Genomic DNA, 16880 nt, shown 5'->3' on the forward strand with positions numbered 1-16880 from the left:
CATATGAACTGTAGAACAGATCTGTAGAAAAAGTTAAAGAAAAATATGTAACTTAGCTCTTACATGTCTTGGTAAATAATCCCCAGCTCTGAGATGTCATTTTATTTAATTTTACAACATTCAAAACCACTGTAAAGTAACAGCTATAATAAATACTCAAAAAATAACCCATTGTATTTTACTGTTAAAGCTTACAGTAATGTCTGAGTAACATCATACAAATTGTATTATAACAAGCTTCACCAGCACCAAAATACAGAAATATTACACTTTACATAATTCACTTAAGCACATGGAATTTTGGCTACAAAGGATTTTTTTCTTACTCTTACAGGGCTGATTTGGTATGCTCTAACTTGTAAAATGACTCAATTACACAGTCCCAACATATGGCAATATGGAAAATATGTGAAAAGCAATGTGGGAGCAAGTGAGAATTACAGAATTGTACTGGCTCTTCACAGAATTTCTACTGTTCAGGCTATTCAGGATTTCTAGCCTTATTTCATTCTGATAACAAAGCAAGGCCTGCCAACTAAGGTCTTCGACTGGGATTCAGAAACTCTAGTTTCATATGACCCTGGACAGTTTCCTGCCTGTTCTCCATTCACAGTGTGGTAATAATAATGTTTCCTCATGTCTCCAAAGACTGTAAGCTCTCAGAAGCTCCCTGCTACTATTTTTTGTAAAGCAATTGGTACTGTGGGACTATGATTAGAGCTGAGCTCAGTAAGAGTAAATGTGCAATCTTTAACACAAGACACAATGATAAAATTGTTCTGATATTTAACAGAGGTAGGTAAATGATGCCCTTTGCACTACTGAAGGAAGTACGAGGGACTTGCCCAATGACACAGCGTGCCTTGCTGACACAGCTCCTGAGTCACAGTCTTGAACTATGGTATGCTGAAGTCCTCCAGAAATCCTAATAGAAATAGAAAATCCTAATAGATCTAATAGAAAGGTAGTGGAGCTGTTAACACATTCAATTCTCTATTCAAAACCATAACAGTAAGGGGAAAATTTCCTCATTAACTTCAGTGGGCACTGAAGTAAATTTTCTCTTAAATACTGTTACCCAGAGGAAAAACTAACAAAGAAAAACTGGATTGCTTTGCACCTATGATGCAATTCAGGTATCTTGTGTGCTCAGTTTCACTCAGCAGTATTCAGCACAAGTTAAATACATTCTAGCACAAAGTGCACAGGTTTAATGAAAAAGAAGCATCATCAAAATTGCTAAGTAAAAACTGGGAAATGCATTGGATACGTCTTCTGCATTACATAATTCAAAAAGCAGCTAGTAATAAGCTGAAAGAGGTAAGTGTGTAACCTGGACATCTGACAGGTTAGGGCTGATCACAGTAGTTAGTTAAAAAAACCTGAAAAAGCAGCTGTATCTTTCTCTTGCAGTACACTCACCATCGCACTGCACATGAGAACATCATAGTCACCACCAACTGCCAGATCACAGAATCACAGACTGGTTTGGGTTGGAAGGGACCTTAAAGATCACCCAGTCCCAGCCCCCTGCCACGGGCAGGGACACCTCCCACCCGCCCAGGTGGCTCCCAGCCCCGTCCAGCCTGGCCTTGGACATGCCGGGGATGGGGCACCCACAGCTGCTCTGGGCAGCCTGTGCCGGTGCCTCAGCACCCTCACAGGGAAGAATTTCCTCCTTGTATCTCACCTAAATCTACCCTCTTTCAGTTTAAAGCCATTCCCCCTGTTCTATCACTAAGTGCCCTTGTAAAAAGTCCCTCTCCAGTTTTCTTGTAGGTGCTAGAAGGCTGCTATAAGGTCTCCCAGAGCCTTCTCCAGGCTGAACCACCCCACCTCTCAGCCTGCCTTCACAGGAGAGCTGCTCCAGCCTCTGATCACCTTCATGGCCTCCTCTGGACTGGCTCTGACAGGCCCATGTCCTTATGCTGGGGCCCCAGAGCTGAACACAGAGCTGCAGGTGGGGTCTCACAAGGAGTGGAGTAGAGGGGGACAATCCCCCCCCTTGACCTGCTGATCATGCTGCTTTTGATGCAGCCCTGGATATGGTTGGCTTTCTGGGCTGCAAGTGAACATTGCCAGGCCCTGTTGAGCTTCTCATCAACCTACATCCCCAAGTCCTCCTCCTCAAGGCTGCTCTCAAAACATTTTCTGCCCAGCCTGTATCGATACTGGGGGTTGCCCCCACCCAGGTGCAGGGCGTTGCACTTGGCCTTGTTCAACTTCACGAGGTTCCCACGGGCCCACCTCTCAAGCCTGTCAGGGTCCTGCTGGATGGCATCCCTTCCCTCCAGCGTGTCAACCGCAACACACAGTTTGCTATGGTTGACAAACTTGCTGAGGGTGCACTCAAGATCACATTACCTACCATGAAGTAGCCATCTCAGAGCAGCTCTGCTGGTAGAGACTGCCAGCATGACTGAAATCACAGGCATACTTATTAGGAGTCTCAGAGGAGAAACCAAAAGCTAAGTGGACCACATGTACTGGCCTGCAAGGTACTCCGAGGCACTTTGGTAGTACAGCAGAGAAAAGGAAAGAAAGCAAGAAATCTGCCTTGTTCTAAGCAATGAATGGAGATGTCTTATGAGCTGCTAACTGAAATTATTTCAGAAACAACACTGCACTGTGCTTTCTTCTAAAGTCACAAGGGTTTCCTTATTGACAAGACTTGAAATGTTTTACTGATTTACCAGAATCCTCGTGTTTTATAACTAACTGTGAGGAAAAGGGTTTACTGCAACTGACAAGATACTCAGTCACAGCCTTGCCACTTTTATTGTCCCTAATGACCAGATGGACCAAGCAATCCACATTTCTAGGTTCTGCAGGGTTCTGTTGTTGCAATGATACATGTTGTTCATAACGCCTGTTCACGTCGCTGTTTCAGAGCTACAACTCTTGCTGCCAGGAGAAACAGAGCCCCGGTGAGCACTTCTGTAGCGAAGGAGATCCAGACTAGTGCCAGTGACCAGCCAAACCTGATGTCAATTTCTACCAGGAGATCCTTACTTCTCAAGAGGCAGACAGCTTCTCTGAAGGCAGCAGATGAATATGCAATATAGACACTGATCCCAGTAAGTGTAACAAGAGCTGACAAAGAAAAACATATTCAGCTAGTTAGCATCCACTGCAGAAATTAAAAATAATTAACAGGATATCTCTTAGGGCTTCTTTGCCACTCTTTCCTATCCAACAATGTCAGATTACTAGTTAACCTTTGAAATCCAGTTGAGGCTGGTTTTTGGCAAAAGGTGAGAGGCCAGTAAAGGGAGGGGTATTTCTGTCCAGAGTTTAATGTGTTCTCACTGTTAAATACTGAATCAAATTGTACAACAAACAGCAAGCCTCCCACAATAAAAATCTAGTCATGTATTTTGCAGGTATCTAATGCATGTACATCTGTTTTCAATACTGTATTATAATGCATCTGATTTCTCATTGCTGTGCACCACATACAGCTGTGTACCTCTATGTAAGAAAGCCCACAGAGACAGAGATTCTTGCATTTCAGGTCAGTGACCTGAATTTAGGCTGTTTTCTAATTTTGAGTATCGTAAGCTTTGAGTGTTCAATGTAAAGGTATTGGTCTTTACTGTCATCTCCCACCAAGTGCTGTGGAGTCACGATTATTCATCATTTCCAAATAACTGAGCCAAAGACATCCTTGGAGCAGACATAAATTAATAAAGCACTCCAAGAAGAAGCCAGCTGTTTTCCCGATTAAATGACTGTACAGGAGCTAGCAAGCTCAGGGAATGGCACACAGCACAAATATGTGCTACATCCTGGGCCTGGAGTCTGTGTCACTCGAAGGGCATATACTAACTAAAGTCATAACTTTACTAGATCAGTGGCAGGCAAAATGCAATAGGAAGGCCCTGGATTAAAAGACTGTGGCCCAGGAGGATAAGATAGTGTCTTATCTGATTCTGAGGGAGAAAAATTTTGGTCTGGCTTTCTGTCAAATCACAGCTTAAGTCTAGATTAATCTGCATTTTTGCCAGAAAGACAAGTTGGAGTAGAAGCAAAACAAACAGAAGAGTACTGGGTTATCCAACGGTCAAAATTCATACTCACATTCCTGAACTTAACCATATAATGATGCCTGTACCTTATTGTCGTCCTCTGCATGGGGGGAAAAAGTCACTTTATACCTTTTGTCAGCAGAAATGGAAATCGCTGTTGTGTTGACATTTTCAACAAGGTGCACTGAGTTCTGTGGTCCCCCTTAAATGTGGCTGCATTTAAAAAAAATGGGGGAGAATATAGGATGTCCTGGGATGTAGAACCTATCAGTTCTGGTATTTTCAAAAAAAATGATGTTTCTGGAATTGCATCATAAGATATTTCTTTCTGCTGAGACAGAACTATCTAATCAATACCAAACTTCATGAACCGTAATATCCTATAAAACTGTGCATGCCTGTTACATGCATCAAGCCTCAGTGCAGCTGAAACAGCTGAACAACACTGCCTGAGTGGGAGGATGGTCTGGTCTCACACCAAAGGCCATCTTCGGAACATATTCCAGCACCCCTCTCCTAATACAGCCTTTGTGTTTCCTTTCCCTCTTTGCAACCCCAAGTGTCTTAGAAAGGCACAGTACTTTACTCCTCGGCGGGATAATGATGCTTTGCACTTCACAGCTTTTCATCTTTCACTTACTATTTAGAGTAGTTTTCAAATAGCCTAAGCCTTTATAGTGAATACAGCTTTCTGGTGTTCTAAGCAAATAGAAGTGGGTTTTTTTCTTTTTTTTTTTCAGAAGAAAAGCATACTGGGGGATGATTAGTCTTTTTAAGAGCATTTCAGACTAAAAAGGTCACTCAAGACTTTGAGTCAGCAGCATTTGCTTCCAGCAGTCTCTTAGCATTCTCTTCTTAGAAACAGGACTATATGATCAGGTGATGAGGGCCAATACTGAGGATCCTCTTTTCTGTTGGGGAAAATTTCTGTTTCAAGTTACATTGTGAAACAGTACTGAAAATCTATTTGAAGAAAATGAAGATGTATTTAAACCCCATTTTCCTACTTTGAGATGTTAAACTTCAATTAAAATAACTCCTTGGGGTTTCCTTTTGTGATCCACAGTTTGGGGACACCCAAAACTAGCAGTGAAACTAACCCAGGAATGCCTAGCAAGACCCTTTTCAGGAACTCAATGCAAATGCCTTTGAAAAAACATCACTTCTCTTAACAGTTGTAAGATCTGTGCAAGGCTATTGAACCCTATGCTTTACTAATCCCAAAGTCACTTCTCCATTACTCCATTACCCTGTCTGCAAAGAATTTGAGCACTGTGCTGAGAAGGTATTAAATCTTTTGTTTAATGGGCACAGCAAAGATACTGTGCTCAAAGTGTGACTCAGTCCACAAGGATGTATGGTTGTGTGTGATTATTTGCCTTTCCTGATTCTAAGTGGGAGCTTTCTATTCCAGACTCCTGTCAGGAGCTGAGCAGATACCAAGTGAATGAATACCAGCATTATTCTGAAAGCAAACTCTTGCTTAGCTTTTTTCCTCTGGTAGACAAAGTGATGTTTCCCAGATATAAAGTCTTACTGTTTAAAACGGTTAAGCCAGGACTTTGATGTATTACCTCCAAAAAGAAAAAGCAGTCCTGTCATTAGAAGCAGTAGGTAGGCCCTGGCAAGAATACTGACGAATCCAGTCATTCCTCCAAAAATCATCAGTATCAGGCTGAGGGGCATCAGGATGACAAATGTTCCATGCATGTCTGAAGAAAAATGAAGGATGTTAGTATTTTAATATTTTATGTACTAATTTTATGTACTAATAATCATTGAGTGCAAGCCCCTGATCGGGATTAAAGCCTTTTTCTGTGCTGTACAAACAAGGAGCTGGACAATCTCTTGGGTTTTCAGTTTAAGTCAGCAGGACAAATACATGCTATGGAGAAAAGGGTAACATACAAAGCAAGGCCTTCACAGGATCACAGCATATGTTTCAAACAGAGACCACAAATATAATGGATATGTTTACATGGATATATTTAAGCCATTAAACTGTTCTCAAATATTAAGCCTAGCTTGATAGCATCACCTGTTATCAGGTAGTCATTGACAACCTTAATAAAAAATAGCCCTAGTTATCTGAATCCTAGAGATCACAAGTGAGTAGCATTGTTGTCTGGTGGTGACATCCAGCAGATGCTTTAGTTAAACACCTTCTTTTGTCACATGTCCTCTGCTGAACTGACCTAGCAAACTGTTGACCTTTTCCTTTGTTGCAGCTGACCATCAACTAGAAGTAATCTTCCCATCTAGCTCCCATTCTGTGTCTGTCATTGTTTTCCACAGCAGCTTCGCTAAGTACATTAACATATCCTGGTTGCTTCTTCCCATGCTAAACGGTTTACATTAGTCTTCCCTGATCCATATATAATTTTAATTGCTGTGCAAATAAGGGTTGATATGTATTTTTTCATATCACACTGTTTTTTTCCATCATAAACCATCTTTGTGCCATTGTTCCCTCATGCAATCTAACCACAACATTCAACCCAACCTTTTCTAGAATAAGCAAAAAAACCTAGTTCCAGCTTCCAGTATCAATTTATTTCATACCAAGCGAAGTGCAGAGTTACTGAGAAAGGAAAACTAATAAGCCATTTTCTGAAGGGCTCTAGGCCCTTCTAGTGTCTCATTACTTTCACAGAGAAACAATATGCCATTAGCTAGTTCCCAAGGAAACGGCGTCAGTTAAGAAATCACACTTTGTGTGTGATCAGATGATCAATTTTTTTAAGTCACTGTAACTGCCCAATGCATTTTAGGTACTCCACCTGCCACTGGCTAAGGATCCAGCTTATCCTCTTCGATATTATTATAAAGATAAGACACAATTGTGTACGCATCTCTGTTCTGTTCTAGAACCTTGGAAAGTGAAGAAGAGCCTGCATGGGATCAAGGCAGACACTGTTAATTCCTTTACTTGAGTGGAATGTGGTTTCAAGACTTTTTAATTAATTTTTTATTTTTATTTTTGGTAGTACAGAACATGCTCACAAGAAAAAATGTGACAAATGACAGTTTGGGGAGGTGACCCTGTTGTTCTTCCATTTCCATTTATTTATACTGGTATTATATTCTCATATTTAGCCCCACATACACTCACATCAGGATCAGTTGATGCTCAGAAAGCACAAATTCAGTATTCTGCGTTGAAGGGAGAACTTAATGGTTTTGCTTCTAAATCTGAGGCTACTCCCTGGGCCTTCCTTCAGCAAAACTGGCCATGGCTGCTGTTGCTGCTAAGAAACCCAAACCTGGAGCAATTCTCAGATGTTAACAGCCAAACCAATCTTCAGCTTACTGTGTATAAGCCAGTATGCCAAAACTGTTTGAAAATCTTAGTTGAATACCAAAAGGAGAAATAACCATGGAGCTTAATTCACAAGTTTTATATAGTTAGAGGTGGTTGTCAGGGTTGTAATGCAACATGGTGTGGCACAACAGAGATCTGGCACACAATTTAGTTCTCATATTCTAGAGAGGCAGCAGGAACAGGCTAGTCTTTGGCCCTATTTGTGCTTTCTGAGGGTATTAGGCCTGATTTTGATCCCCCACCATTTTGACATCCATGTGTCCTCTTAGATTTGGTCTCACAGGTAAGAGGTGAAAAGGCCTTGAAGGGATAAAATCTGATGCAATTAACATTTTAAAAGTAAGAATGTAAGAGTGGTGCAACTCTGTCCTCAGTCCTGGCTTTACTGGGAGGGAAAAAACATAAACAAGCTCATCATTGGGCCTGTGTTTTGTGATTTTCCAGGTGTCCTCACTAGTCAAAGTTGCTGCTAACAAACTACATCTCAATGGCACTTACAGTTGCCATTTTTTTTTACTTTTCTTTTCATGGTGTGATTTCAGCTACTGCTGCTAGGACTGGAACCTTAGCCAGGACAAGTGAGGGTAAAGAAGATAAGGCTGAAAGTAACCTTTTGATTTGAAGCAAAGTTCAATCCATACCAGAGTATTCTCCTGGGGAGTGTCATACATCACATTAATCATCCATGACAGTTGCATGCAACATCAGAATAACTCTGATTTTTATGCTCTCTTCAGTGACAATACCAGTTTCAGGGATATCTCAGCTGAAACCCACAAATCCCACTGTGACAGACCCTTACTTTTCCTATACACAGCTGGGACCATGTCTCATGAATCACCTGCAGCTTTTTTAAAGTCAAATACTGAATGGATTGTATTCGGTTAAACTGCACTTTTATCACCTCCATTGCTCTAGTTCAATACCTAATACCCATTTGTCCTTCAATGAAATCTGCAACTGCCTGGGAAACTTACTCTAAAATGCTGCCATGGAAACCACTCAGGAATCTGAATTCATGCCATCTGGCATATGATATTATGCCATTATATTCCTTGATTAGAGGGACAGAATTAGTTTATAGAAGGACATAACTTAAAATATCTTTACTGTGTTTCTGTCTCTAATAATCATCTGTGAAAGGAGTTAAAACATTAGTTGCAGTCATTTTAGTAGTTTATAGGTTGTATTGAAATATATATTTAGTTATTATGTATTATACATATAACTGTCTTCATTTTGATGAAATTAATCTAGTATTGGAAAAAAACCCAGCCTAAGCATTCTGCACAAGAAGAGATGTGTGTACTTTCCTGTAAAATGGAATTCAGTTTCCCACATTATTTCTCAATGTCCAAGTTCCCTGTCAGTCCAACGTGAAATATTCAATAGTTTAATCTTGAAAATACTGAAACAAACTGATGAATATTTAAAAAACTCCTTTTTTTTCAGCAAAAAATACTTTAATTGCTTGATCTGAGTTAATGAACTTTTACATCAGCTAGCCAAAGATGTTTTACTAGAAGTCTGACCAAATCTCTGTGAGATCTCTGTGAAATCACACATCTGCATTGTGTGTCCAGATCTGTGAACTTGGCAGACGTTTCTAAATTACCACCCAGCACAGTTGTTGATGAGTTGTTTGTAACAGAGATCTGCGGAACAACCTAGAAAAACTGAATGGTGTCAAAAGTAACCAACTGCAGGTCTAGCAGTTTTGTTAATCATCTTCTGTCAACGTACTGGAGCTTAATTGCTTTAAACTAACTTTGGATTTGTTTGCACAGTTTATATAACAGCAAATAGTCTCTAGAAATCTGTAATAATCACCTCATCAGAAATACTCCAAGTGGCAGCAGCTCACAAGAACTGAGGTAAGGACCTGTTTATCTTCCCCAGCAGTAACTAAATAGCTAGTTAGAAAGACAAAAGCCTCTAGCTGAAACAGAATGCTGGCAGCTAAAACCAGTGGTGCTCCTCTGGAAAGACTTGGCAAAGCCGGGAAGAAACAGTGCACTCAGAAAGTCTGACCTGCTTGCAAGGAAGGAAAGAAACACCTTAAAGGAACAACAAGCAACAAAAGGGAACTGCTGTCTGTGGCTAAATGTGAGACTTCTGGGCTTGAACACCTGGGACACAAAGGCCTGGATTCCCTCCTGTGCAGCACAGAAAAGATGACGATGGAGGAGAGCTCACAGGGTTATGGTACCCCAGGATAATTTGCTAAGCTCTGGACTCGTGTTACATGTTTTGGCTTTGTGCTTTTCTGATGTAACAAGTCTCTGAGCTAAACTGGAAGACAAATCGCAGACAGTAGAAAAAAAATTATGTTAAACTTGCTGCTGGTGGACACTGATGAAAACCTTCAGTACTAGGAATAGGTACAACGATAAACATAATTAATGCACTGCGGTTCACATTCTATTGCTACAATATCAATGAATTTGAAAATGAGAATATTCATCAGTTGTCACTCATTACATCTCAGCTGCAGTGATGCTTAAGTTATCTCATATTTCTGTATATATTTCATAATATCTACTGTAAGTAGCAAAGCAAATGTTCACTGGAACCTCTCTGAAGGACCACTGCAGTGTTGCTCAGACACAAAGCAGATCTGTTTATGTATACACCTACCATACCAATTAAGCTAGAATTTCTATGTACATCATGTGGGTCATATTTCACTTGGCCTCTGAACTGGCTTTTGCCAGGTATTCCAGACCTAGCTGTTTCCTTCTGATAACTTAAAACCAAAGGAAAAAAATGTAAAGAACTGTAAATCCCCCAGGGAAAATGTTATGGCAGGCAAAGAATAAGGCATTTTGGGATTATAGCATTATAAACATGTAACTCAGAAAAATGAAGCAGGCCCATAAAGAGGGGGGAGAAGTGTGAAAGCAGCTGGTTCGTGACTGCTACAGAGTCCACATGCTGTGAGAAAATCCAGTCTAGTTTCACTGTACTATTAAACTAATTTTGTTAAGCAAGAAACCAAGGTAGTTGTCACATTGTAACAAGTGAGGTATCAGTAACTGCCCCTATTGCAAAGACCCTTTCCCTGCAGGAAGCACTAACTTCCCTGCTGGATGCAACTTGCCTGCAGATTTCAGTTCCAGCCACACAGATGTCTAAAATAGTAAAAATAAAAAAATAAAAATATGCGGGGGGGGGGGGGGGGGGGGGGGTAATTATTTCAGCAGTTGTGGCAGCTGCACACTCCAGTCTTGGTTTTACAACAAGAAAAACTTTTTCTTTCAGACATATATAAGTGGAAACCACATCCATTAACTGATTATTACTGGATGGCTCAGGAATAGAGGAGAGCATTCAAAAGTGACTTGTAACCAGAAATCTATCACTAGCCATTGTGTCCATAACACTAACAAAAAAATCAGTATTGTCAGAGGCTTAATCATACCTTGTAGGTATCTAATGCAGCTGGTTTGTGTGTCAGGGACAAACCAGGCAGCCATCAAGAAATGAGGAGTTCCTCTCACATTATTTTTCATAACACTGGCCCCAGCACTGCAGTGTAGATGGGACCCCATATCAGTTTAGGGTACAAAGAGAAATTATATGTTTTGTAATTTTGCATCTGTTTGCATATTTGGACCAAAACGGCCTTGTGGCCTCTTATACTTTGGCCACATAATATGTTATATAAGTTGTTTTGATGTGCCAGAAGAAAAAAGAAAGAAGAAAGAAGAAAAAAAAAAAAAGAAAGAAAAAAGCTTTGTGGCAATTTGTTTTTAAACTATAAGGGTGGTAGGGAGGCACACAAAAAACCCTCCACATTTTAACAAATTTTAGCATGCTTTTAAAAATCTTTAGTAACAGCTTTCTAGGCTCATCAAATCATGTATCATTTAGTTCAAAAGAATGTAGATGGAAGTAATTTTTGTGTTACTAAGCAGAGGTTACTCTCCAGCCATAACTGAGGTACTTAGGAATACATTACTTGAGTTTCCAAAAAGTAAAGCTCATAGAAGAGTTTTGACAAGATACGTTAGTGTCTAGCAAACACATTACTTCCTTCTTTTGACAACTCATCTGTCCTGCAAGAAGTAAGTCTGAACCAAGTCCAGAGTACAAGTGGATTTTGATTAGAAATATTTATGAAATTGTTCATTTTGTAGGGATTGCACTGGTGCTGTCTTTAGCTAAATCTATACTGGCATTTACTAATTATCAACAGCACAGACTTCAGTAAATGAAAAATATTTACATTACAAAAATGTTCAAGAGTAACCTCTCCCCAGTGTAACCTGGTTTTTGGGGGTTTAGTTGGGGGGTTTCCTCGAAATAAATTGTTTTATAAATCTGCAACCCTTTGGGAAAAAAAATCAGTAAACACTATTATTTCTTCTTCTATGCGCCAGCTTCCCTCTCTCTGTATGTGATCCTCAACATTTAGATATTATTTTGAATGTTATATTTTTTCACTAGAAAATGGCAAAGCTGCTCAGAACTCCTGCTGCAGCTTCCTTTGAAGTCAGAGTGGTATCCTTCTTTTACCATTTAGTGAGAGATGGATTCAGCTTATCATGAAAAACAACTTGCTCTTTCTGTTTGTCTCCCATAGCTGGCACAGGAGAATGCATGGCAATACAAGATACCTGGGGTGTCTTTGCTGACAGATTTCAGTTTTAAAGGTGACTTTCAGAGGCCTACCTTTAATCTTAGTGATCACTGGGAGACCCTAGTAACTGTCTAAATCGTGAAAAGTGACACTTTCATTTTAATCCTGTATGGGACCGAGGAAAATGTAAATCTCCAGTAAAAATATTTTTTTTTAAAATGCAGAAATTTCAGAAAAGCTAGTGGTAGGTAGTCTAGTGGTATATTTTTTTAGACAGTGGCTGATGTTTTAAACAAATACATAACTGCCATAACATAATCTGTAGTAGGAAAATATTTTATAAATTGTGGGTTTGAGGGAGAAAGAGGGTATACACCATATGTTCAGCTGGAGGGAGTGGTAAGAAAAGAAATGGAAGCTGAATTACAGAAGGCATGCTTGTGTCTAATCCATTAGAGAAATTGCTCAAGAGTACTCCCGTGATGTGAAAACACATCATACTCTCAGGCTTAACAAAACCTAGGTTGGTTGCCTGAGTAATACTGTTGGTAGCACAGAACTTTTAACTTGTACATCCAATTTTATTAATTTGCCAGGAACTCTATTTGAAGTACCCAGTAAGCCTAAAAGGAATTGCGGGGTATGAATAGGAGTTAGATTGGAAATGTGGAGGGAGGAAATGTGAAGGCTTTTCACTCTCTAATGAAGAATTTGTCTTCTGGCAGTGAACAGCACTTCTGTTTCCACTTAGACCCAGCTCTTTGCACTCAGATATATACTTTCTCCCATCTTTTTGGCACTTGTGTCTAGTTAAGACATGCCAGGAAGAATATGGGAACTCTGAAGAATGGGGGATGGGATTCCCAATATGTTACTTAAGTGCCTGCGTTAGGAGACAGCCCTTCTAAATCTTTTTAGGAATAATCAGCAAGAAACATGCTTGATGTTGCTAGAGCTCCTGAAATTCAGGCTGCCAATCAAACAATGAGAAATACCGGTATACAGCTAGACAAAATGAGATCACATGTGAATGTGCCTCACACAGACACCTGCACAGGCTCACACAGAGAAAGAAATCAGTTTTTGAAGTAACGGAATAAAGCTGTGCAGTTAGCCTGTTTGCCCCACATAGCAACACATGAAGAAATTACTGTAAACACACTGGAATCCACAATCCCAGAATTTTCCTCTAAAATTCTAGGTAAAATGTATTGTAGATGAAGATGAAGGTTTGCCCTGATCTGCTTAAACACGATTCAGCGATCAGTCAGAAAATATTTAAAAAAGAAGTGTAAAGCTGAGGTAGAAAGTAGTATCTCAGTACTTGAAAAACCTAGATATCACTTAGAAATATCTGTATTTCCTAGAAGTAAGAAGTACTGACACAGCACTTCCTTAAGTTTGGCTGCTATTGCTGTGGGTCTGTAGCCTCTCCACACTGAAACTGCACAGAAGCTGAACAACTAAAATGTCAAAGAGTTCACTCTCTAAGGCATTCTAATCAAACCTAGTAGGTTCTTTCAATGAAAGGATCTTTGATTTCTTATCTCATCATTTTTAGGCAGACTACACCTGCCTATAATAAAATCTGCAATCGTCTTTGAAGACCTGAAGTCTTTATGCAGGAACATAAAAATAGGACTTGATGTGAGAGTGGGAGATGAAAAATTTCTCTGAGGTTCTGAAGGGTTTGTAAACATAGTTATGAATCCAATTTACTCATATTCACTCTTTTCTCACACTTCATGACCACCAAAGAGCTGTCCTTTGTTTCTAAGCCAACATAATTTTTATAACCAAAAGAGCTCTGTATAGCCTCTGCTTTTGTTTTTGCAGAATTCGGCTTTCACTGAAGAGCTGCAATCTAAAATCTCCTTGCCTGAGAAAAATTACAGATGCACTCTTTTGCAGATCTGAACACAACTTTTTAAATGCTAATAATTTTATCCTGAAATTTTAGACTAACCCCAGCATACTAGTTGAGGTGCCCACACGTAAAATGTGATCAGTCTGGTCAGGTTCAATTAACTCTGAACCCTCAAAGGCTTAAGTGATGCAGCAGACAATCATTTTCACTGGTCCTCACAATCTTCAGCAACATCAAGCAGCTAAGGCCTTCTGTCTTAAGCAAGATTAAAGAAATGGCACCTTTCAATTTGAAAGCATAGAGAGAGAATCTGTGCTGTTAGTCTCAAACCTGTCAATATGTTTCTATGGCTGTTTCAGAGGCCCACTGGGCTGTTATTCCTACTTTAATTTTCCAATCACTGTTGCAACACAGCTACATTAGCATCATTACTTCATAGGCTGACTTTGCCATGTTTGCTGCATTTTCAGCTATATCATGAGATGCTGCTCCAAGGGACTAAAGACACTGTAAGCCTCTCTGAAGGATTACTCAGGGAAATGGCTTGTTTTGAGGGAAAGAGTACCATTTTAAGCCACAGGACAAACACATATGTTCTGCTTGCAAGGAGGAAACAGCCAGAGTCAGAGAGGAGAGGTAAGTAAATGAAAAATAATAAAAAAATGAAGCCCACATACAAGCATGTATGAATGAAGCATTGTGCAGAATATGATGTAAATAAGCTAAATCATGTTTTAGGAGAAACCTAAAAGTATTTGAAAGTGTTTAGCTTGGACTTTCTGTAAAACATTCTGACCTTGACAGACGGATCTAAAGAAAAAGAATACCAACCCATGCAGTTAGAAACTTAATGTGTTTGAGTACGATGTTCTTAAAAGACCTTGAAGACTGCCTTTAGTCATTGATTTATTTTCTTAAATTCCAGTATACTTAAGGTATTTTTCAGTGCAAGGAATCCCACTGAAAGGGTAGGTAAGTAGCTGTCTTAAAGATTAGATTTAATATGTGTTTAAGCATTTTCAGTGATCAAATTCTTTTGAGGGGATTCTGAACATTTTTGCCTTTTATATTTTAACAATTGTGTGCCTTACTGAGCCATTCCAGGCAGAAACATCTTGCTCCTGTGGAATAAATTAGCTGAATTGGACATCAAATAGATGGTTATTTCAATAGTAATCCCACTTAAGGCCACATGCAGGGACAGATATTGTACAGAAGCAGCCAAAACACTTGTGTCAAAGAGCTCCCCTTCTCAATCAGAAATGGGACCTTGTAAGCAGCCAAGGAGGGAGGGAAGAGTGGATGGAAATACAGAAATAGTATAAAAGTTACTCACACAAAAGCTGTCTGTGTGAATCAGTGATGTTTGCGTTCTCATGCCAGAATGGGTTTATCAAAGGGTAGCATTTGCTTCTCACTAATAAAGAAGGGAAAAAACAATGAGAAAAAATTACACTATAATATCTTATTGCAATATATCCTCTTTTCTTTTGGCATGTATATAATTCATATATTATTTGCTTTAAAAACAGTCATTCCTAAGTAGGGAAGGAAAGGAGGGGATTTTCAGTACCCAGCATTGGCAACTTCTGCTCCCATGGGACTGGCCACTGAAGCCAAGAGGGAAACATCAGCTCATTTAGTGGGGCTCAGGGTGCAGCAGAGGGGACAGTCCCTTTAACCTGCTCCTTCTCCCCTGCTCCGCTGGAAGTAACATCCTTCCTTGCCGCTGATGAACATTACTTACACCTTGGTTTTAATGCTGGAATCAACACCAAAAGCAATATACCTGGCATACAAACTAAACAGAACAGGGGAAATCACGTAGGTATCTGCATAGGGTTTATGGATCTTTCATTAAAATCCTGAACTGTGAAAACCTAAGAATGATCAAGCACAGTACCATTACCTGGTGAGTCTTTAGTCAGTATGGGATTACATTTAATTTTATTTATATTTATATTTATATTGTTTCTGGATATATTACTCTGATATTATTTATACAGATATTACTTATTTATATATATAAACTATATATTGTTTAATATTATTTATATTTCTTATATGATTGTTTATCATTTTAATGGCCTTAAACCACAACTTGTGCCCCTCAATTCCTCGAGTCAAATGAGAAGACATCTTTCTAAATGGTTAACGTTTATTAAGTGAGTTTGAATTAGAAGTTGACGTAGAATTAGGGTACAGCAGCATTTGCTACGCCCGCGCCTCCTGCGGAAAGTGCTACCGGGGCGCCCGGCCGCGGGGGGCCGGGGGCGAGGGGCACGGCCCGGGCTCGGGCTCCCCGCGGCAGCACCTGCCGCCCCACCCCGCCGGGGCCGCCCGCTGCCGCCCCCGCGGCGTGAGGGGCTCCCTCCGCGGCCCACCGCCCCGCGCCCACTCACCGCGGCAGGTCCGCCACAGGCCCGAGTGCGAGCTGAGGGCGTCCGTGCCGTTACGGGACGCCTCCAGCTTGGAGGCATCGATGATGTACCAGAAGTCCGTCGCGATGGCCACCACGAGGAAGACGAAGCTTGAAACTCCCACCAGGGCCACGGCGGGGGAGAGGACGCCCCAGTTAACCTTCATGCCGCCGGCCCCCGCCTCAGCGAGACACAGCGCCCGCGCCCGCGGCGTCTCCGCAGCGGGCGCCTGGCCGGGCCGGCGGGGCCCGCCGCAGGTAGCCCGCCTCGAGCCCCGCCCCGCCGCGGCGCCCGTCCCAGAGCGGGCAGCCCCGCGTCCCGCCGCACGCCTCAGCGCCGGCCCCGCGGCGGGCAGCGCTCCCTTCCTCCGTGCCCAGAGCGGGCGGCCCCGCGGCGGGCAGCGCTCCCTCCCTCCGCGTCCCGCCGCACGCCTCAGCGCCGGCCCCGCGGCGGGCAGCGCTCCCTCCCTCCGTGCCCAGAGCGGGCGGCCCCGCGGCGGGCAGCGCTCCCTCCCTCCGCGTCCAGCCGCACGCCTCAGCGCCGGCCCCGCGGCGGGCAGCGCCTCCCTCCCTCCGTGCCCAGAGCGGGCGGCCCCGCGGCGGGCAGCGCTCCCTCCCTCCGCGTCCCGCCGCACGCCTCAGCGCCGGCCCCGCGGCGGGCA

General features: G+C 41.6%; 1 protein-coding gene across 1 annotated transcript; it reads right to left on the minus strand.

Annotated features, from left to right (window-relative positions):
• Positions 1–1821: 1821 nt before the first annotated feature.
• On the minus strand, positions 1822–16499 carry TMEM114 (transmembrane protein 114). Its single transcript, XM_037385923.1, has 4 exons — positions 16202–16499; positions 15136–15216; positions 5603–5740; positions 1822–3093 (listed from the first exon to the last, which is right to left on the minus strand). Exons 1-4 carry the CDS (start codon positions 16383–16385, stop codon positions 2861–2863), a joined length of 636 nt encoding a protein of 211 aa, XP_037241820.1. The 5' UTR covers positions 16386–16499; the 3' UTR covers positions 1822–2860.
• Positions 16500–16880: the final 381 nt, after the last annotated feature.

Source organism: Falco rusticolus, chromosome 4 (assembly GCF_015220075.1).
Source record: "Falco rusticolus isolate bFalRus1 chromosome 4, bFalRus1.pri, whole genome shotgun sequence".
NCBI lineage: Eukaryota > Metazoa > Chordata > Aves > Falconiformes > Falconidae > Falco > Falco rusticolus.

Coding starts and splice junctions, on each gene's coding strand:
- TMEM114 (XM_037385923.1), bottom strand. CDS start 16,385: ATGAAGGTTAACTGGGGCGTCCTCTCCCCCGCCGTGGCCCTGGTGGGA. Junction 15,217..16,201: donor CCTGTGGCGGACCTGCCGCG/GTGAGTGGGCGC, acceptor CTTCTTTATTAG/TGAGAAGCAAATGCTACCCT. Junction 5,741..15,135: donor TTCACACAGACAGCTTTTGT/GTGAGTAACTTT, acceptor ATTTTTCTTCAG/ACATGCATGGAACATTTGTC.